Source organism: Giraffa tippelskirchi, chromosome 2, assembly GCF_054371585.1.
Source record: "Giraffa tippelskirchi isolate mGirTip1 chromosome 2, T2T-mGirTip1v1.2.pri, whole genome shotgun sequence".
Classification (NCBI taxonomy): domain Eukaryota; kingdom Metazoa; phylum Chordata; class Mammalia; order Artiodactyla; family Giraffidae; genus Giraffa; species Giraffa tippelskirchi.
The window spans coordinates 178,012,545-178,035,585 of record NC_137276.1 but is presented as its reverse complement, the minus strand read 5'-3'; the positions used below and the strand labels follow the sequence as shown (position 1 = coordinate 178,035,585).

The window sequence follows — 23,041 nt, the reverse complement described above, 5'->3', positions numbered from 1 at the left end:
ATTTCCCTCATTCTATTTTTAAAATTTCTTCTAATGCATTAACTTTTGTATTAATACATTCTTGGTTTTTTTTTCTAGTTTGCTCTTAATTTCCGAAATGATTTTAAAAACGTATTATTTCTAACCCTTTCCTGAATTTTCTCACTTATCTTCTATAGAATTTCTTCTCTCCAAATGACTCATTTAACTGTCTTTCTAAAATTTATCATAGCTTATATCATTTTCTTTATTTCTTTTAGCTCATTTGGGCTATAGTTTTTATTTATTTTGAAGTCATGTCTTTTTAATATGCTGTCATTATTGTAGGAATATTACTTTGCTCTCTATTCTCTTTTTTTCTTATGGTATCTTTATATGTGATTCCAACCCACTTTTTTTCTATTGCTCTAAATATGTTTGTTAAGTAGATTTTGACTTTTATCATGGAAGAGTACACCAGGCTATGTTTTCTAGAGTCTTCAGTGTCTCTAGAGCTCTCTCTTCTGCTATTTTCAAAATAAATCATATGCCATTGTACTTTGTAAGATGCACTTTCTTTCCTCCTAGCCCTCACTTTTATCTAAAATGCCTCTTTGCTTTCTCCTGTTGGGCCTATCTGGTGTAATTTGGATTCTACTCCCAGGGGTTTCATCTCAGAGTGGGATTTCTCTGAAAAGTCCCCTCTGCTCTAGCACTGACAAGCCTTTTCATTTTCCCCTTGAAGGCTCTGGTAATTTGGTGCCTACAAACTTCTTTCTCTGTTTCTGCTGCTATTCTCAGATTAGTCTGCCTTTCTTTCCAGTGATTGTCTGTTGACTTTTTTCTGGAAGGTAGGAGGGGTAAGTTCTTAGTTCTAAGGGCCACTGATTTTCCTGTTTCTTTTTGCACAGTTGCTTACCACAGTGGCTTGTTGATTTATCCCCAGCTATTAATGATGTTATATTGTTATTTCGTGTTCCCATAGATATTGCCTATAGTTTTACTACTCTAGTTAGTCTGTTTTTATTAGGAATCTCAGGGATATTAGAGTTATGCCTCTTTATTGCCAACTTCTCAGAATCTGGACAAACTTTATGAAAATTTACTACTTATGTGTTTGGGTAATGCACATTAAAGTAGAATTCACATATCAAGTAGATTTCATAAACTATACAAATATGTACCTTGGTCAGTCTCTGTTTAAAATAAACTGATATAAGTAGAACAATTATAATCTCAAGAAAAAAATTAAATAGTATTAATGGTGGTATGCAAATATGGCCAAAAAATTTGGTGGGGATATACATATAACTCCATTTGGGAGTGCTGTTATAGTAAATGCTTTTAACCATAAAAGACAAGAATTTTGTTACTGTTGTTTTGTTTTGGTTTTTAAATTCTGAGGTTGGAGTAATATGTGGAAGCAGCAATAGAGAGCAAGGAAGACCCTGATCCAATCCTCCTGATCTTGAGGCAATAAGGATATAAGAAAATAAACAACCACTATCTGAGAATGATGCAGGGAAGATGGGCCCTAGTGGGAAGGCCTGGCTTCAATTAAGAAAGCCAGAGGAGAGAGTTATCATTAAAGAGGACAGCTGATATTGACAAGAGCTTGAAATGCAGCAAAGCTTTAAAGGCAAGATACAACATTTTAAATATTCCCATGTTTTTTTAAAAATGTGCTGTTGATAATAAGGAGAATGTTTATACCCCACGACCTATTAATTATACTTCTGGGAATGTACCTTAAGTAGCTAAATGGTCAGAGTAAAGCTATTAGTTTAAGGATGAACCTTGCTATAAAGATTGTAATAGTTTAAATAAGTTAAAAACTGAAAAAGCATATGATTCAATACTTGAAAATTCCTAAACAAATTATGATGTATGTATGTGATGTAATAGAAATTTCAACCACGGATAGCTTAAGAATCATGCAAAACCTTTTAAGTAAAGCTATAGGTAACATTTTCTGGTAAACAAAATTGCAAAGTATGAAAACAAATACATGCATACAAACAAGATTTGTATAGATATAGGAAACAAAGAATAAGATTTTCAGGATATTAAGATGATAGAATTGTTGTCATTTATAAATTATTTTTTGATATTATAGTTTACTCACAAATGTATATATATGTGTATATAACTTTCCTCAAAAGAGAGACTATAAAACTATTTATCTCATATCATTTTAAAAATGAAAATAATTCATTAAACATGCTTCCTTGGAGTTTCCTGATGTGTTTTTCTGTGTGATTTCTTCTTTGGAGAAATATCTATAAGCTCTAAAAAGACAATCAGGTATAAAAGCAGTGACAAGATCAGCATATGTCAGAAGTTTGGTGAAAGAAAGGGATGAAAAGGCAGAGCACGAAGGACTTTTAGGTCAGGGAAACTATTCTATATGCTATTACAAGAGTGGATACATATCAGATTTTGGTCAAAATTCATGGAATGTACAACATCCAAAGTGAGCCTTATGTAAATAAAATATGGACTTTGGGTGATGATGTGTTTGATGTAGTTTCATTGATTGTAATGAAGGCATCACTGTGGTTAGGGATGTTCATAATGGGGGAGATTGTGCATGCATGAGGGCAGGGTGTATATGGAAACTCTGTACTTTCCACTCAATTTTGCTATGAACCTAAAATTTCTCTAAAAAAAATTATCTATTAAAAATTTTAAAAGACAATTGAGGCCAGATTATAATGTTTTATATTCTACCTGATCCAGGAAATATGATCTAAAGACTAATGCAGCAACTTGAGGTTAAAGCAGAAGAATGTACTGAACTGTGAGTTGGATTCTGTTAGGGGAGTTTCCCTGTAGTTTTTCAGTGATAGACAACCCAGTGCTTCTCAGTGACCCTGTTATGCCATTTATACAACTAGGACTGTAGGTGGTGGGGTCCTCTTCATAGCTGTACCCTGAAGATAGTTGAATCTCTATACTAAAACTGTTCTCGTTTCTTGGATTAAAAATACTTTACAGACCAATCATAGATCCATGTCTTTCCCTCCTTATGTTTTGTTTCAGTTGCACAAGAAGAATGGAGAAGCAACCATACAATAGAAGTAGAGATAAATGGGACTCTGGAAATACCATGCTTTCAAAGCACCTCCTTAGAAATTTCATCTGAGCTCACCTTTGCATGGCTGGTGGTAAGTGTTGCCCTTTTCAGTGAATAATGGCCATGATCTTTAAATATTAATGAAGTGAAGATAAATAACAAGTAATAATAGGGAAGGAAGCACTGGATAAGAAGGAAGCACACTGGATAAGAGACAAGCATTGTGTGAAGGTTGAGTTAATGTCTGGGGGAGGGAAGAGAGGACACTAGGATTCCTTCCAACTCAGCAAGCCCCCGGGTCTTTGAATGCAGTGACTTAGAAAATAGTTCCTAAAGGTTAGGTTATATTTCAAGCTGTATACTCAACAATGATAACAGAGAGAAAAAAAGTGTGATGGTGCCCTGGAGAGGAGCCACATCCAGCAGAAGCCCCTACTCACACTTATTTGTTTACACACAACATGTGCAGGGACATAGACTCTCTGTTTTCTCAGAACCCTACTACCACATCCTGAAAAATACACAACATTGCTTGGACTGGGAAACACAAACTCTTAACGCATATCAAATGCAAATAGAAAATGTCCATGAGAGAAGCAGTATGTCCATATGAAACAGCCACTGTCCAGCTCCATCACCGCCACAGGTAATGACAGGCCCATGGTAGCTATGTTTTCTAACGTACAAGAATAAAACAAAACAGAAAAATGGATTTTTATGTGAAATTTTCCAAGGCAAGTCAACCAAATGGCATCCAGCTATTAACCAATATATAGAGTGGACTTCTAATACTACTATTGAATCAGTTGATAACACAAGCCTTACACAATTATAGAGATTACAATAAACACAATTTTGAGAATCATGAAATGGGTAGGGTTATTTAGATGATCCAGAATATGACTATATTAATTTTTCAGGTCTTCATCAAAATGAAAACACAAGGTTTAAAAATTCTTACATAACTAATAGATGTCCATGAGTATAGCAGCTGATACCATCTGCAAAATACTGTACTTGCATGATTGATCATTTATGTTACAAGTTAGTAGATTTTTGTGGACTGTCTTGGAAACTGACCCTTCATGTAAAAAGATTTCTCTGAGGATGTGCCAAATCCAAAATAACTGACTTTCAAGGAGACTTTAAAATATAACCTACTAATAATTTTTTATTGTCTAGATATTTTTTCGATAGTTAGTATGATCAAAAGACATTATAAAATGCCCCTCTCAAATTGTTCTAAAAGCTACAGTGTCTGTTTATCATGTCGAAAAACGTATACTCCCCCTTTTTATGGTTTGGTTGCTAAAATGTAAGACTTCCTGCCTGACATTATGCCCATCATTAATAAAAAGTCAGTTTTTCTTAACTAATGTGATACAAGGTGGTTCTTAGAAAAAAAAAATTAAGAATTGAGATCTTCTCGAGAAGACAGAAACCTGCTGTACTAAACATTACTGTAATGGAAATACAGTATCTATACCTAGTTTACATTATTAATATTTCCACCAATGGGAAAAAATTTTCTACCCTAATTATCACTAATTCACTATCAATAGGGGTAGTAATATTTAATAGTAATAAAAAAGACTAAGATTTAATAAAGCTTTACTTAGAGATTGTTGCCGGCTATTAAGTTGATCTGTAGTATTCTTGTCTTATCTGAAGAGAGTCTAATCTGTTTTTCCAAGAAACTTAAAGTTTTCAGTCGGCTTGTATCTTTTCTATGACACTGAACTTCTCCAGGGCAAAAAGCTGCATCACTTATTTTAAAAATTCCTAATATATTATATTGCCTTGACTATAGGCACTCAGTAAATATCTAATAAATAATTGAATGGATTTGTTTCATTTCTTGTTGTCCTCACCCTTCATAGGCTTTTGTTGGCTTCCTATTAAATGGGTGATCACTAAACCTCACGCTGACTGTGTGATTAGTTAATGAGAAGCTCATTAAGTATCAATGCCTAGATAACTAATAAGACATCCTCTAACAGTTGCCTTCAAAGAAACTAAGAAGGCTTTGTAAACATTATCTTTGAATCCTGCCAAGACATTTGAGATAAATAAGCGATGGAGAGATTGCATCTAAGGTCATAGTGAGAGAGTGAGTCCTAAACTTCTACTGAAACCTCAGGCTGTGCTCTCACTTTAAAGAATGCATCATAATTGAGACAACTTGAGGAATCTTTTTGAAAGAAACTTCTTTTCAAAGGGAACATTGTATTGGAAAATATGCTGATTAAATTCCAACTGTGCATTCACCTTTTAAATGTCAAAATCTTTTTGCTCCTTTGATTTACATTCGTCCTCCACCCTGCCAGCGCTGTGGGATTCAGCAAGTCTGAGATGAAATCATCTAATCTCCCATTATTAAGGAATAAACTATAGCTCTTTATGTCATGACTGTTATAAGTCTGCAGAGGATATAAATATCCCCTCAATCCATATTTTAGTACTTTAGTCTCTTGTTAAGCCAGCAGTAATAATCATAATGATAACCAATTGTTCTTGCAGATATGATATAAGGTGACTTTTAGAAAAGGTTACAAAGAGATGATGAAGATGAGCTCAGGAGGGTAGAAACCCAGTATATCGGTATATTGAACTCAGTAACTCTGGGGAGCTGCAGAATGTTCCCCACTTCAAGAGCTGCATTAAACCCTGGAAACAATTTGACAAACTAAAATTAGTTTAATCTAGGTCACTGGAAAACAAAAGCCACGTTGCATATGTGGAATTTTATAAAATCTAATTCAGTTAATGACCCTCACGGGAAAGGTAATTATTCAGATTTTCAGTTATCATAAAAATATTATTGACTGTGTATCCCTAGTCCCATGCTGAGACTATGTTAAATGTGTCCATGGAGCAGATCCATTGCATTCTGGAATTTTACATTCCAGGATCATGACTACATTGAAGCAGAAAGGCATCTGATGCAAACTGTGTATCTAACATTTCTGTAGCACAAGAGGTAACCAAGTAAGCACAGAGGATGTCAGCTGAGGGTCCGTGTGCATGATGTGATGATGAAAAAGTCATAGAATGTGTGTATTTAAATGGAATGCAGTTTGTAAAGGACAAATGATATTCTTCCCAGTTTATGTCCTGGGGCATGAGCGTGCAGTCATCAGGGAAATTCTGCAGGGTTATTCTGGGAGCTTCTCAATTCACTCTAATGTTCTGTGTTCATTCCAAACTATTGTCCTGATTTCCCACAGTATGAATTTCAGTTCAGTCTAACAAACATATGTGAATCTGTTTTAAGCGCTAGGTCCTACAGGGATAGAAACCTGTATTGGACATGTTTCCTACCATGAGATACAACTTTAATAAAAATGTAAAACAGCAACATGGAGAGAAAATAGTTTGATTCTGACTAAATGGACCTGGAAAAACCTCTTAGGTTATTTTTGAGCTGGATAATTAAAGCCAACAAACAGCAGACATGTATTTCACCAAGACCCTGGGACCTGTGAGCACAGGTTGGCAGCACCCCCTTTGTCAGGGTGGGAGAGATGTTGAGGGATGGTTGTTCCCAAACTTGGTGGATAAAGAGAAACCCATGACTTTTCTCTTTAAAATTAGGAAAAGAAAGTGAGAAACATATCAAACAGTTCAATATCAATGATAAAGGCAAACAACTAGAATCTAGATGCTTGTTTCTTTAAATTTTTCTCTGTAAATGTATCTTTTCTGTATTCTCTTCTTTGTAATATTTGTAATATTTTACATGTAAATAAAAATAAAAATGGGCTTCCCAGGTGGCACTAATAGTGAAGAACCCACCTGCCAATGCAGGAAACATAAGAGATGTGTGTTCGATCCCTGGTTCAGGAAGATCCCCTGGAGGAGGGCATGGCAACCTACTCCAGTATTCTTGCCTGGAGAATCCCTTGAACAGAGGATCCTGGAGGGCTACAGTCCATAAGGTCACAAGAGTTGGACATGACTGAAGCGACAGCACACACACACTGTAAACAATATTGGTTTTCCATGCCTATGGGAAGCCTAGCTATTCAAAAAAGAAAGCTGTCACTTTCCATCTGATGGCAGCTGACCCTAGCTATCATAATCAAAAATGAAGTGCTAGCCAAGCTAAAAAATGTTGACAACAATTGTGTTGGTTGGAAAAAATATTGTTGTGGATTTCTATAAAATGGACATGGAGAACTTTGCAAGCAGCCTGCTTTGATAGCACTGACTGGATGGGGAATAAATAGAGCAAAGTGAAGATAAGAAGCAGTTAGGAGATAAAGAAGTATCAATCGATGCTGTTAACAGAATTTATTGAATGGGCTCTATACACTCAGCACCTGCCTTGTGCTGTAGCCACCACTGCCTGCTCTGACATGGAGCTCAGGGCAGCCCAGAGATGAGGTGGCCTCACTAAATCAAATAGTACCATGGTCTCCTTTCTGCACTGAAAATTCTGATTCCAGTACTAAAATAGGAACCCTTCTGCAAATTATCTTAGGGTTTATCAGGTCATTAAGAGAATGGAGGAGTTTTCCATGATTCAATATGACCCCTCCCAGCCCTCATCATGCTAATTATTTTATCCAACTCCTGTTTATTATTTACTTATGAATTTATTTTCCTTCTATGGGTCCTGATTTTCTGTTTGTTTTTCTTGTGAATTTGTTCTTCTCCTCAAACAGACTCTCAGCAGAAATGTCAAGGACTGTCAGTTCTACTGCTTTTTTGAGGCTGTATGAAGCAAAGTCATTAACAGCATGGCTTTTAGAGGGAGATTGTTGTTTTCACATCCTGGCTCTGCATTTACTAGCAGTGTGACCTAAGAGCTAGGATTAGGGTGAAGTGAGTAGGGCCTTCACCTTGGCTGCAAAATTTAAGGAAGTTCCCTAAGAAATCAGTAATCATGATACTTTCAAGTATCAAAATTTACAGAAAATCCATGATAAACAAAATGCTAAATTTTTAAATAAAGGCCCAGTGTCTTCTGTTTGTTATGAGACCCTGCTCTGCTCTTCAAGGAACAGGATTTTCACAATCAGCCTGTGGTTCCTGGGTCTTTGTGGCGTGTTGCCCCCCTAGGGCCACAGATATGAAGGTTGACAAGGACAGGAGAAAAGATTGAACAATGCATGACTTTATGAAGTCATTTTCAAAATGTTAAACTGTAGAGTTTTTATTAACTTTTTCCACTGTTAAATATGTCAAAATATGGGAGGCTATTTTGCTAAGTGCGCGTAAGGACACACATTTTTCCTTTTGTCTCAGAATTCTATACAGCCTTGGATATGTTGCCCAGCCTGATTTTAGTTCTGTCATCCATAGAAAGGGATAATTATATAATATAATTATAATTTTATTATAATTATATAATTATACTACCAGCCCCATGGTGGTATTGTGAGGTGGTGATTAACTTAATACAATACCTATGCTCAATACATATTAAAAAGTAATTTTTAAAGAGTTCATTTTAGTACTCTCCATAATTCTATAATTTAACCATGCAGAGAGTAAATACTCATAAATTCACAGCAAGCTGATCCAGTTCAGGTTGTAAGACAGTGATTTAGTATTAATTGAACATTTGCTGAGTATTAGGACTCATGTAGGTGTATCCTATACACTAGCTAGTTTCATCTACATTCCTCATTCGATTGTAAGGGTCCAGCAAGTTGTAAATGTCATTAAGTTTTAGAAATATTTATTAATATTTTAGGGATTACCAGGTGGCTCAGTGGTAAAGAATCCACGTGCCAATGAAGGAGACAGGAGTTCGAACCTTGGGTCAGGAAGGTCCCCTAGAGGAGAAAATGGCAATCCGTTCCAGTATTCTTGCCTGGAAAATCCCATGGACAGAGGAGTCTGGTGGGCTATAGACCATGCGGTCACAAAGAGTCAGACATGACTGAGCGCTCACGCACATTAGTATTTTAAAAATTATCAGAAGAAGAAAAGAAAAAGAGCCAAGAACAAAGATTCTGTGCAAGATCCCCTACCAGTCTTTCTTGCAGAACAAATGCCCTAGAATCATTCTTATCAGGTGAGAGTTGAGGTGTATTCTGTGATGCCTGTCACCAAAGTTAGGTCAGTTCAGTTCACTTTTGTGTCCGACTCTTTGTGACCCCATGAATTGCAGCACACCAGGCTTCCCTGTCCATCACCAACTCCCAGAGCTAACTCAAACTCATGTCCATCGAGTTGGTGATGCCATCCAACCATCTCATCTTCTGTTGTCCCCTTCTCCTACCATCTTCAATCTTTCCCAGCATCAGGGTCTTTTCCAATTGGTCAGTTCTTTGCATCAGGTGGCCAAAGTATTGGAGTTTCAGCTTCAATATCAGTCCTTCCAATGAATATTCAGGACTGATTTCCTTTAGAATGGACTGGTTGGATCTCCTTGCAGTCCAAGGGACTCTCAAGAGTCTTCTCCAACACCACAGTTCAAAAGCATCAATTCTTCAGCGTTCAGCTTTCTTTATAGTCCAACTCTCACATCCATACGTGACTACTGGAAAAACCACAGCTTTGACTAGATGGACCTTTGTTGGCAAAGTAATGTATGCTGTCTAGGTTGGTCATAGCTTTTCTTCCAAGGAGCAAGCCTCTTTTAATTTCATGGCTGCAGTCACCATCTACAGTGATTTTGGAGCCCCCCAAAATAAAGTCTGTCACTGTTTCCATTGTTTCCCCATCTATTTGCCATGAAGTGATAGGATCAGATGTCATGATCTTAGCTTTCTGAATGTTGAGTTTTTCACTCTCCTCTTTCCCTTTCATCAAGTGGCTCTTTAGTTCTTCACTTTCTGCCATAAAGGTGGTGTCATCTGCATATCTGAGGTTATTGATATTTCTCCCGGCAATCTTGATTTCAGCTTGTGCTTCACCCAGTCCTGCATTTCTCATGATGTACAATGCATATAAGTTAAATAAGCAGGGTGATAATATACAGCCTTGACATACTCCTTTCCTGGTTTGGAACCAGTCTGTTGTTCCATGTCCAGTTCTAACTATTGCTTCTTGACCTGCATACAGATTTCTCAGGAGGCAGGTCAGGTGGTTTGGTATTCCCATCTCTTTCAGAATTTTCCACAGTTTGTTGTAATCCACACAAAGGGTTTGGCATAGTCAATAAAGCAGAAATAGATGTTTCTCTGGAACTCTCTTGCTTTTTCGATGATCCAGTGGATGTTGGCAATTTGATCTTTGGTTCCTCTGCCTTTTCTAAATCCAGCTTGAACATCAGGAAGTCCATGGTTCACGTAGTGTTGAAGCCTGGCTTGGAAAATTTTGAGCATTACTTTGCTAGTGTGTGAGATAAGTGCAATTGTGCAGTAGTTTGAGCATTCTTTGGCATTGCCTTTCTTTGGGATTGGAATGAAAACTGACCTTTTCCAGTCCTGTGGCCACTGCTGTGTTTTCCAAATTTGCTGACATATTGAGTGCAGCACTTTCATAGCATCATCTTTTAGGATTTGAAATAGCTAAAGGTAGATCAATATATCTTAAAAGGCTCCTTTCAATCAGCAAACTGTCCACACCTCCAAGATCTCCCGTTTATATAAAAACCTCTGGCTTCCTGGAGTTTCTTTTAAATTTTTCATTCTAGATAATCCACAGAATTTTTTATTTGTTTTGTGATGGTTTGGTTTTATTATGATGTAGTGTCTCAGAGACTTATTTGTCCCTTTTTTGGTGCTATGATTTAAGTATCTTCTCTCTATGACCTTTGAGCAAGTTACCTAACCTTGGTTTATTCCAGATTGTTTTAAGGGTTAAATAAGACTTGGAAGAACTTGGCAAAGCACCTAAAATAGGCACTAAATAAACTTAACCTATGACTAATAAAGTAAAAATGTAGTCATGATCATAGCATAATAATAGTATTGTCTCTCCCTCTCCCAGCACTAGACATTTCATTGTTTGCCTACTTTTTGTCAACTCTGTTCCCATTTGCTCCATGAAAACGGGTGCTCACATGCAAGTTCTTGCCCCATCCCCTTTATATCTTGGACCTCTACAATCTCTCAGGGTCTCCTGATGTTATAGGTTTCAGGGATACTTTGCAACCAAATCCATCTTTCCTAATGAAGGGACAAATCCCTCCTCTATAACAGTAAAACTCCCAGAAAACAAGTAAAAAAACCTAAGCATGATTTCTTTAAAAAAATATCTTTTCTCCATCAGTTAAACTACTCTGGCCAGTCACTCCCAGATACACAATAAGGAAAAAGCCATATTCTCATCAATCTCCAACCTCAGCCTCTGACTGCCTATCTTCCCACAAGAAAGTGACAGATGGAAACATTCCAAATGGCAAGGCATTTACTAAAAGATCAAGCATTTTGAACTTCTGGATTCTCACAAAAACAATCCCTTGCATAAAACAAGAACAGTGAAACATAGCTTGTGCTGAAAGACCTGCAGGGTGAGCCTTCTTCCTTAATTATAGTAAGTTCCCTACATATGAATGAGTTCCATTCTGAGAGCATGTTTGTAAATCCAATTTGTGAGTCCAACAAAGTTAACCTAGGTACCCAACTAACACAGTCAGCTATATAGTACCGTACTTTAATAGTTTTATAATAACTTTTCACACAAATACATTTAAAAAAACATTTTCAATCTTACAGTACAGTACCTTGAAAAGTGCAGTAGTACAGTGCAACAGCTGGCACACAGGGGCTGGCATCAAGTGAACAGACAAGAAGAGTTACTGACTGGAGAAGGGAGTAGAGGTGGGAGATGATAGACCTGAAGGATTGTCAGCAATAGGAGATGGAGAGAAAGCTGCAATTTCACTCATGCCTGATGATGGCACAGGTTCTCATTCTTGGCTGGATTCAGTTCTATCTACCTTCTTAAAAAAAAATGATCCAGTGATGTCTGGGTAGCAGCTCTTTTTTTCCTGATCATAGATGACACGATGGCCCTGGATTGCATTCTAATGACTGCTGCAGCCTTTGTGTACTGTTCTACATTTGGGTCCTGTGCCTCAAAAGCTAACAACAATACAGTATACTAATGCATATATATGGAATTTGAAAGATGGTAACAATAACCCTATATGCGAGACAGAATAGGAGACACAGATGCATAGGACAATTTTATGGACTCTGAGGGAGAAGGTGAGGGTGGGACGTTCTGGGAGAATAGCATTGAAACATGTATATTATCATACGTGAAACAGAACACCATTCCATGTTCGATGCATGAGACAAGGGCTCAGGGCCGGGGCAATGGGATGACCCAGAGGGATGGGATGGGGAGGGAGGTGGGTGGGGGGTCCAGGAAGGGGAACACATGTAAACCCATGGCTGATTCATGTCAATGTATGGCAAAAACTATTATAATATTGTAAAGTAATTAGCCCCCAACTAAAATAAATAAATTTATAAAAAAAAAAAAAAAAAGCTAACAGTGCCACCTCAAATAAAGAACATCCCCTTGCCGTGTCCCATGTCATGAATCTCTTTGGTTCTTTGGTTTCTTCTTCTTACTCTGGTCTCTGTTCTCTCTCTGGGCCTCCAGTTCTGTTAGGTCTTCATTAGTAAGTTACACAAAGTAAGCGCACAAAAGCACAACCCCTTGTAGAGGATTCACACACATGACAATGTACACCAGACACGTGAACTAATTTACATGATTAAACATGCAAACACATTTTCCTGTCTTTGAAATTTCATAGCATGAATGTTCATATATCGGGGATTTACGTACTGGCCTCCAGATCACAGAGGCTGAGTGAAATGCCTTCCTGTTTCTTCTGCTGTCACCACCCAGTACTTAGGGCCCCTTTTGGGGCCCCTTCTCCAGAACATAATCTGAGGCCCCTGTCTCCCTTTAATTTTCTGTACTCTTTCTTGTTAGGAATACAGCAACCCAGAGTATTAGGTCCATCTTTATGTGGATATGTACTTTGCTTCAGGAGTAAGTCTGTGATTCTCTGCAGGCAGTACTATCCGGATATTTGCAGGTAAAGCTGTTACCAATGAAAATGGTATCTTATGTAAGAGTTTCTACTAAGTCTATTCTGGAAATACCTATATAAACCATAAAAGAAGTCTGTCTTCCTGTTTACACTTCCTGTTCTGCTCCCAGCTCATACTTGAATTCTCTCCCTCACCTAGCTTCCTTTCTTCTATGCAGAATCTAATTTTTTGAACTAGAGATTCCAAGTCACAGACCTTTGTTTTCATTTTTTGTGACTTCTTTCCCATCTAATGCATCCCTGTTCGGCCTTCTCCTTTTCAGTTCCTTCCATTTTCCCCCAGCCCCTACAAATAATGATTCATCTATTGTTTGGCATTACACCAGTGGTTCTCAGCCCTGGCTTCTCCAAGGACCTTTTTAAAAAAGTGCCCTGGGATGAGGCTTATCCCAAAACAACTGCACTAGAATCTCCAGAGTAGAAGCTGTGCATCAGAATGTGTTCAAAGCACTCAGTTGAAAATGGTGAGTTATAAAGGAGTATAAATATAAGGTCATAACCTTCTTCTACATTTATGCCCCTCAAGAGTCCCCTCCTCACTAGAGCCTTAGTCAGCACATGTACTGACACTGACCAACACTGTGACACCTTGTCCATGAAATTCAGGATAAGGCGAGAATGATGGGAGCATTTTTTATAGACCTAAAAATGGATATGGACTAGAGGAACCAGGTACTCCAGTTAAACTCTTATCTCCAAATTCAGATTAGCATTTACAGCCCACTCTTTACGTGTCCTCTTTGAAGGTCACAGGCACAGAAATAAGAGCAGAGTGTCGACCACAACTAGGCTTGGGTAAGAAGATGCCAAAGGGCACAGTATTTAAGGAGGCACCCACTTTCAGTGCCCTTCCTGTACTTATAAGACCCTGAGAGTGAGTGCCTCCTTAACCTTTGCATTTTAGGAGTCTCTCTTTACTTCATCCTAGTCCTCATTTCAAGTAGAGCTAAAATGAGAGCTTTTCTAAAGGAATGCTGGGAAGACAGGATGATTGTAATCATCCAGTTCAGTGAAAATTTAATGAGTAAAACTGATACTGCGCCCTGAAAACATCCTAGCATTATGATTTCAGAACTTGAAATGAGAATTATGACCTGACATTAATTCCCAGGGTTGTACCCTCTCCCAAATCCCACTGTCAATATGCAGCTCATGGAAGGGGATGAAGGAGAAGTTTTAGTCAGAGGAGCAGCAGTTTTTATTTGTGTTAGGAGAGAATGACAGTATATTTTAAATTGAAAGTTGAGTGTAATGATACTTTCTCTAGTAACATACTCAATATCTCTTAATTTCAATTCTTCATTCATCATCTCCATTGTCACAAGGTACAAATGGATTACTCCATGTGGAATGCCTAGTCCAGAGCTGGCACGATTGAGCGCTCAAAGCTGGTAACCATTTTGTCTCATCAGGACGATAATGGAACTCAGGAAACACTTACCACTCGAGGTCACCCCATCAGCAATTCCACGTTATTTAAAGACAGAGTCCAGATAGGTACAGACTACAGGCTCTACCTCTCTCAAGTACAAATCCACGATGATGGCCGGAAGTTCTCTTGCCACATTGTAGTCAGGCCTGGCAGAGTCTTGAGGAGCTCCACCACGGTCAAGGTTTTTGGTAAGAGTTTCTGTTCTCTGGAGTCCCTGCCATACTCCTGTTACAGTCTCCAGATTCTTCCCCCGCCAAAGATGCTAGAGAGCAGCCACTCAAGGGTCACTATTCTGGAATTCTGTCTGTCTTGACACTTGTCATTCATGTTGGTGGTGGGGATGAGGGAAGGAAGCTAAAGAATGATGATTCAGCAGCCATAGATCATCAGTTTCCTGGTGACCACTAACCACTACCTTACGTGCACTACCATATGGTTTTCCATATGACCACTACTTTATGGTTTTAACGTCTCCCAAGAATACTGGAATTCTCTTTCATTATAACTGCCAAAATCTAATTGCTTAGTTATCTAGTTATATTAGTTGCTTGCTGGAGCAAGGTGGAATAAGGCCTGTGTGAGAAAAGGAAGATGACAAACACAGCTCCAAAGAAACTCAGCAGAAGTCCCCTCACCCCCACCTAGGCCAGCTGGGGTGAAAGACTGTCCAGCTCTTCCAGCAAAAGAACCTGCAGGGCTGGCCCTCTGACGCTGCATTTGCAGGATAGTGAGGCTTAGCTGAAATATCCTGTGGCCTTAGCTGTGGCCTCAGTCAGACTGCAGAGACTCTGCAGGTTGCATATTAAAGGAAATGGGAAAATTCTGTTTTGCTCAGCGATGCAAGGAAATATTAATGAATAGAAACTTGTTGGCTTTAGATATTTTTCATTTTTGTGACCAAAAACTGTGTTTTTCAAAACATCATTTTTCTGTTATTTTTAGTTTTTGAATTTAATTTTTATTAAAATGTCATTTTTAAATGAAAGCCAAGAGGAAAGCAGTGATGTGGATGAGCAATTAATTGTTTTTGAAAATGAGGTAAAAGAGAAAATAATTCACAAAACCTAAGAGCATGGACTGGTAGATTTTTTTCTCAGTTAACTGAATGATAGGATAAGTGAAAAATCTTTGTTTTTATCTAGAATCTTATTGAATTATTACTAGAGGTCACACAGTCCAGTATTTTAAAGGAAATGCAAACACTTTAGTTCACAAATAAGGAAATAGCTGCAGCCAAAATGTATTTAGTTTGAAGTCTCTTGCCGATAGCTTCTCCTATATGTCTTTCGTTGACTTGCATTGTCTTCCTCTTGCCTTCCTTCCCTTGCTCCTTCCTTACCTCCATCTTTCTCTGTCTCTCCTCTGGGACAGGTTAGGGAACAATCAATTGCCCCCGTGATCAGGTTCCTTACGGGGCCTAGACAGTGTCCTGTGATGAGTTGGAAAGACTTCATCTCTTTGATTGATACCACTATTCTCTCATTTATGGGGTGTGACTGTCTTAGCCCAAACATGAGACTGACTCATCTGGCCTCACTATTGGCAAGTTGATGGAGGCAGTCATCCAGGATGTGAAAAGAAATAATTCTGTGTTAGGCAAACTGTGTCCCATTTGACCAAGTGTTTTTGTACCATTGTACCAACTCAAACTAATTGTCTTGTCAACATTTAAACCATGTCTCGTATCTCTTTGCTGCATTAAAGTATCTTCATCTTGGTCTAGAATGCTTTTCACTCTTTTCCATCTCATCCTTATGCCCCTCTACATCCCTCTGCCTCTGTATTTTTGTTTGCTTCTTCTTTGAACTCCTTTCAGTGGATGCTTAAAAATACAAGACACTGCCTACTTGTTCAAATAACTAGACTTTTCTGCTTTCTGATTTTCTCCTTTAGCAAATGGGCCAGATAAGCTGTGTTTGGACAGTCTTATCCAGTCTTTAATCTATTTGGGGTGTCACCCAAGTGTATATCATAGTGATCCTGGCACAGAGTTATACTGCATATCTTATTCAGGACCCACTCTGCGTCCCCAGATGATTCCTCAAATAGAATAAGCCAAAAATAAAAACATGAAAACCTTGAAGTAAATACTCATATGTGTCACTGAGCCATTCTACACGTCCTTCATCCAGTTTATTTCTTCTTCCTGAACACTTTTGTCTTTTGCTGCTGCTGCTGCTAAGTCGCTTCAGTTGTGTCCAACTTTGAGCGACCCCATAGGCGGCATCCCACCAGGCTCTGCCGTCCCTGGGATTCTCCAGGCAAGAACACTGGAGTGGGTCGCCATTTCCTTCTCCAATGCATGAAAGTGAAAAGTGAAAGTGAAGTCGCTCAGTCATGTCCGACTCTTCGCGACCCCATAGACTGCAGCCTACCAGGCTCCTCCGTCCATGGGATTTTCAAGGCAAGAGTACCGGAGTGGGGTGCCATTGCCTTCTCCCCTTTGTCCTCTACCAGACCATAAACCGGAAACTTCCCCTCTGCCGCTTCCTGGACCCCCCCTCGCTAGTCTCCTATGACTTGACTTTTCTTATGGGGAGTCCCCTGCCATCACAAGTTTGTTCTCACACAATCTTGATTCTCCCCAAATAATCTGTCTCTTTATCACTCCTGCAACTTTTAGTATACTTGTTCCTGCTTTCAGGCCCTTCATTCTACCAGCATTTGTTGCTAATGCTGCTGCTAAGTCACTTCAGTCGTGTCCGACTCTGTGTGACCCTATAGATGGCAGCCCACCAGGCTCCGCCGTCCCTGGGATTCTCCAGGCAAGAATACTGGAGTGGGTTGCCGTTTCCTTCTCCAGTGCTTGAAAGGGAAAGTGAAAGTGAAGTCGCTCAGTCGTCCAATTCTTAGCGACCCCATGGACTGTAGCCTACCAGGCTCCTCCATCCATGGGATTTTCCAGGCAAGAGTACTGGAGTGGGGTGCCATTGCCTTCTCCGTTGTTGCTAATAAGAGATCAGAAATAGGCCTCCTCCCATTACAATTGTATCTTGGTTTGGGTTCCCCTGAAAGAAAACTTTGAGACAAGGATTTGAATTAATTTATTTGAGAGATAATCCTAGGAAATATAGGAGTGGAAAAAATATGTCAAGGAAGGGAAGGAAGATAATAAAATGTACATGATCAAGCCAGTTAGTGATGTGGGCTTAGAGTTCACTCTCACTGGGAAATCGTGGAAGAACACGCATCAGAGTTACCCACAACAAAGGCGAGGAAGCTGGGGCATTATCCACAACTCCCCACCTGTTAACCACCATTAACCCTGTGGGACTTCCAATCTGCCCTGTTTGTGGACTGAGTGTGTGTCCATAACCCCAATAAATATTCAGGAGAGAGTCATAGGTATGCCCAGCAAGAGGCTGCATGGATGCAGCAGAGGCTAAGTGGATGTAGCAGACACTGATGGTACCTGTGACAGGGTCTTAATATTTTATCCACTGGTTCATAGAGGGCTTTGTCTGTTATACTCAACTTATCCTGAGGCTACTTCAGTTCAGCATGATGTTCTCAATGTCTGTTTTATGCTGGGCACTATTAATTCTAGAGATGGAGAGATGAATAAAGCGTTCTGGCTTTAAGAACTTACAGTTTAGCAGGACAACAAAATCACTGAAATAGTCCCTGATCTTTTCTGATGCCAAGCAACTAAATAAGAACCAGGTGTTTTTCCAGTTCCCCTCAGGGGCCTTAACTTATGCTTTATTTCTAGACCTGCGGGCACATAGATTGTTCCTCTCTTCTCTCCTCCCACTGTCTGTCCCCTCCCCTCCCTCACATTCCTTCTTTCACCTGCTCCTCCTGTTGCTGTTTAGTTGCTAAGTCATGCCCAACCATTTTGCAACCCCATGGACCCTAGCCTACCAGGTTCCTCTGTCTGTGGGATTTCCCAGGCAAGAATACTGGAAGTGGATTGCCATTTCCTTCTCCAGGAAATCTTCCTGACTCAGGGATCAAACCCTCATCTCCTGCATTGGCAGGTGGATTCTTTACCACTAAACCACCTGGGAAGGCCCTTTTCACCTGACTCACCCATAATCATCTTTAAAGCATTAGATGTCCCCTCTTCCAAAAGCCTCCTCTTATTCCCCAAGATTGGATTAGAAGCTTCTCTTAAAAGCTTTCTTCAAATCCTACATGTCCCTAATAACAGTTCTTATATCAATTCTAATTTCTAGTTTTTGTACATGTATTTTCCATGTAAATGTAAATTTCTCAAGGATGATGAATATGATGTGTCCACATTTGTTTCCTTGGCATTTAATATACTGCTGGAATACAGTGGAAGTTTAATAAATATCTGATGAGTTATGAATTTTTCACACATGCGCATACACAAACACACACACACACACACACACACACACACACACAAACTAGTGACCAGGCAGAGTATCATTCAGGACCACTAACTAACTATTATATTTGCCTTTAAGCTAAGCCGGAAATCCCCATGATTGTGGAAAATGATTCCATGGACGTCATTGGAGAGGTGAGTCACATTAAAGCCTTTGAAAATTGACAGTATAATATGTCAAGGTGTGTTCATTTGCCTCATTGCTCAGAATGTTTTCTCAAAGAGCCTTAATCCAATTAATTTCTGATAGAAATAAAGGTAAGCTAAGTTGATTCATTAGAGCTGTACATTGTCACCCTGCTTCTTTAACTTATATGCAGAGTATCATGAGAAACGCTGGGCTGGAGGAAGCACAAGCTGGAATCAAGATTGCTGGGAGAAATATCAATAACCTCAGATATGCAGATGACACCACCCTTATGACAGAAAGTGAAGAAGAACTAAAGACCCTCTTGATGAAAGTGAAAGAGGAGAGTGAAAATGTTGGCTTAAAACTCAACATTCAGAAAACTAAGATCATGGCATCCGGTTCCATCACTTCATGGCAAACAGATGGGGAAATAGTGGAAACAGTGGCTGACTTTATTTTGCTGGGCTTCAAAATCACTGCAGATGGTGACTGCAGCCATGAAATTAAAAGACGCTTACTCCTTGGAAGGAAAGTTATGACCAACCTAGATAGAATATTCGGAGAAGGCAATGGCACCCCACTCCAGTACTCTTGCCTGGAAAATCCCATGGACGGAGGAGCCTGGTAGGCTGCAGTCCATGGGGTCGCTAAGAGTCGGACACAACTGAGTGACTTCACTTTCACTTTTCCCTTTCATGCACTGGAGAAAGAAATGGCAACCCACTCCAGTATTCTCGCCTGGAGAATCCCAGGGACGGCGGAGCCTGGTGGGCTGCCGTCTATGGGATCGCACAGAGTCGGACACGACTGAAGTGACTTAGCAGCAGCAGCAGCAGATAGCATATTAAAAAGCAGAGACATTACTTTGCCAACAAAGGTCCATCTAGTCAAGGCTATGGTTTTTCCAGTAGTCATGTATGGATGCGAGAGTTGGACTATAAAAAAAGCTGAGCACCAAAGAATTGATGTTTTTGAACTGTGGTGTTGGAGAAGACTCTTGAGAGTCCCTTGGACTGCAAGGAGATCCAACCAGTCCATCCTAAAGGAGATCAGTCATAAGTGTTCATTGGAAGGACTGATGTGGAAGCTGAAACTCCAAACCTTTGGCCACTTCATGCGAAGAGCTGACTCATTGGAAAAGACCCTGACACTGGGAAAGATTGAGGGCAGGAGGAGAAGGGGACAGCAGAGGATGAGATGGTTGGATGGCATCACTGACTCAATGGACATGAGTTTGGGTAAACTCCAGGAGTTGGTAATGGACAGGGATGCCTGGCATGCTGCGGTTCATGGGGTTGCAAAGAGTCGGACATGACTGAGCGACTGAACTAAACTGAACTGAAGATGATTCTAGAAACCAAAAGGGAATCCTTATTTTCTGCCTTAGGGCTTTCAGAACGTATGATCTTGTGATCCTTAGTCCTTAAATTTCCTGGAAAAATTGTCTCATTTGTTTAAATTTCTGTTGACTAAAAACTGAAGTAGATAGTGAAGGAAAAGTAGGGTGGAAAGCAGTGTGAATGCTGGTGTAAGAATGAGGTTTTGCTCAGCTGACATTTAATTTGTTCTAATTCATTTCCTATACCAGCTTTCCCAGTGTTTTTAAGTAACGAGAGGAAATGTGCCCATCTGAACTTCTTCAGAATTCTGGCTATTTCTTAGGCAATATAGGAAGGGCAGGAGAAAAAGGAAATTGGAATCTGACTTTAATTTCTTATAGGTAGTTCCCAGCCTCTAGTCTTTGGGATCTGGTCTCACTCCTCAGCTCTTCCTCCTGTTGGCTGTGACCTTTTGCTAATTAATTATTACATCTTTGTAGTCACGTTTCCCATCTATATGAAGGGGATGAGGAGAGTTTATGCATATTGTTGTTGTTTTTAAGATGGCTTCCTAGGTGGTGTTAGTGGTAAAGAACCTGACTGTTAACGCAGGAGATGCAAGAGACACAGTTTCGATCCCTGGGTCAGGAAGGTCCCCTGGAGGAGGGAATGGCAACCCACTCCAGCATTCTTGCCGGGAGAATCCCATGGACAGAGGAACCTGGTGGGTTACAGTCCATAGGGTCACAAAGAGTTGGACATGACTAAAGTGTCTTAGCAGCATGTTGTTTTTAAGAATTGAACAAAATAATGTGTGAAAAGTTCTTAGTTCATTGTTTGATATAAAGAGCTTAATAAGCATTTTCGTTGACACTTATGTTTTGTTACTGAGCTATCTTGTGACATGACTTCATTCAAACTTTCAAAACCCCAAGTAAAATGAATATTCTCCATTAATTTTCAAACATGTTCTATTAAATGGGATTAGAGAAAATTATACTCCTATTCTAGTTTCTTCTAGCCCCAAGAACATTAAATAACTTATGATATCTTGCCATATTTTCACTGAATATCAGTCATATAATTTGACAGCTGCATACAAATCATAACTCAGGCTCTCCGGTATGATTTTAGATGAGTATATTATCCAAGTCTTTGTATCTTTTGTTGATTTTATGGATGGGTCTCTTAGATCACTATTGTAATCCTGAGTACATAGAAAAGGTTTCCATTTTTTGGTTCTGCCACAATTAATTTTCAAGTTTATTAGTGTACTTCATTTCAGTAGTTTAAATAAAAGACATAATCTCATGATATAATGTTTGGTAGGTGTTTTTGTTTCTTATGAGGATTTTTCTGTAGTTTCTTGGGCCAATGTTTAGAGGTAATGTGGACTCAGTCCATGTATTGTTCTAATTCATTTCCTATACCAGCTTTCCCAACTTTCCAATCACAAGATTGGATCCAAGAATTTCAGTTTTTAAGAAAAGGACTTTGTGTCATCAGATTTTCTCTTCTGTACCCATAATTCTCTAGGCACTAACTAGAAAAACCAGAGAATGTTCCTTCCTGAGGAATTAGTGAATAATCTCTTACAACTCCACATAATCAGCTGCAGGACACAGCTTGTCTATGGATCTTTTAAGACCTTGCCAAACATTCACAATTTCTCACTCTGATATTCTTATAATCCCCATTGTATTTTTAACAGCATATTAACTCTTCAAAGCCCTTCCACTTACTTTTAACACGTGATACTCCCAATAAGCTTCTGAAATAGGTAGAGATCTGTCAAATCACAGATGAGAAACTGGGGCCTGGAGAGTCTAAACCACTGGCTAAGCCACTAACAAAAGGCAGAACTAGCATGAGAATTTAGCACACTCATACTGAGGCAGGACCACATAGCAAGGAGATCATGCTTCAGGGGCCAATAGAAATGAGGTCAAATCCTAATTCGACCACTTACCAGTAAGATAGCCTCATCAAGTAGTTAAGCTCTATGTGTCTCAACTAACTCATTTCTAAAGCCAAGATCATAATAAATATTATGCTGGGTTCTTAGTTACATTAGATTTATCCATAGTAATGGAGTAAATAGCACAGAGTCAATATCTCAGAAATGTCTTTTTTCTCTCCCATTATTTATCATGCACTCACTCTCTTTCACTTATTCCTTCCTCTGCATGTATATTCATAAATCTACTGTGTGACTGATTCTCAGAGACAGTGGGGAATAATGAAATGGCAGAATATAGATTGTGGAATTTGGTAGATCTTGGTCTGAATTCTCCTTTATCACTATTAATTCCGGGTCTTAGACCTCAGGTTCTTAGGTTCCTCATCAGTGAATAGGGACAATGATCCCAACCTCACAATGGTGACCTAAGGACCAAATGAGAGAAGCGTATGCAAAGTGTCTACCATCTGGCAACCACAAGTGCTCAGTAATGGTAATTTACTATCCCCATTCCTTCATCTCTTAGAAATTATTATGCACCTATGGAATGCCTACTAGGTACTACACATTCACTGTACCAGCAGCCCTGTGTTAGAGCAACAGGTATTGAACTGTGTCTTCCAGTGTCACCAGTCAAAGTTACAAAGTGTATGGTTAATTTAGTTTTCCTGTAGAAGAGAAAGTCCCCTGATTATTCTAACACTGAAGCCTTTCAAGCTTAGACATGCTAGAGAGTGACAGTGACATGGTCACATCCCCTATGGACGTCGTGTTCTTGCATGTTTCCAAGGGCTTGGGTTTGCCAGGGCCCCCCACATGGCACACAGCCTTGCTGC

At 39.2% G+C, this 23,041-nt stretch overlaps 1 protein-coding gene across 5 annotated transcripts in view; it reads left to right on the top strand.

Annotated features, from left to right (window-relative positions):
- The window catches only part of CD96 (CD96 molecule), a 94,972-nt gene that overhangs the window by 11,436 nt on the left and 60,495 nt on the right, over positions 1 to 23,041 (top strand). For all 5 annotated transcript variants that reach the window (XM_081542631.1, XM_081542598.1, XM_081542609.1 and 2 more), the window contains exons 3-5: positions 3,001 to 3,125; positions 14,420 to 14,627; positions 18,876 to 18,931. In XM_081542631.1, coding sequence (XP_081398757.1) covers positions 3,001 to 3,125; positions 14,420 to 14,627; positions 18,876 to 18,931 — 389 coding nt within the window. The remainder of the gene's footprint in view (positions 1 to 3,000; positions 3,126 to 14,419; positions 14,628 to 18,875; positions 18,932 to 23,041) is intronic.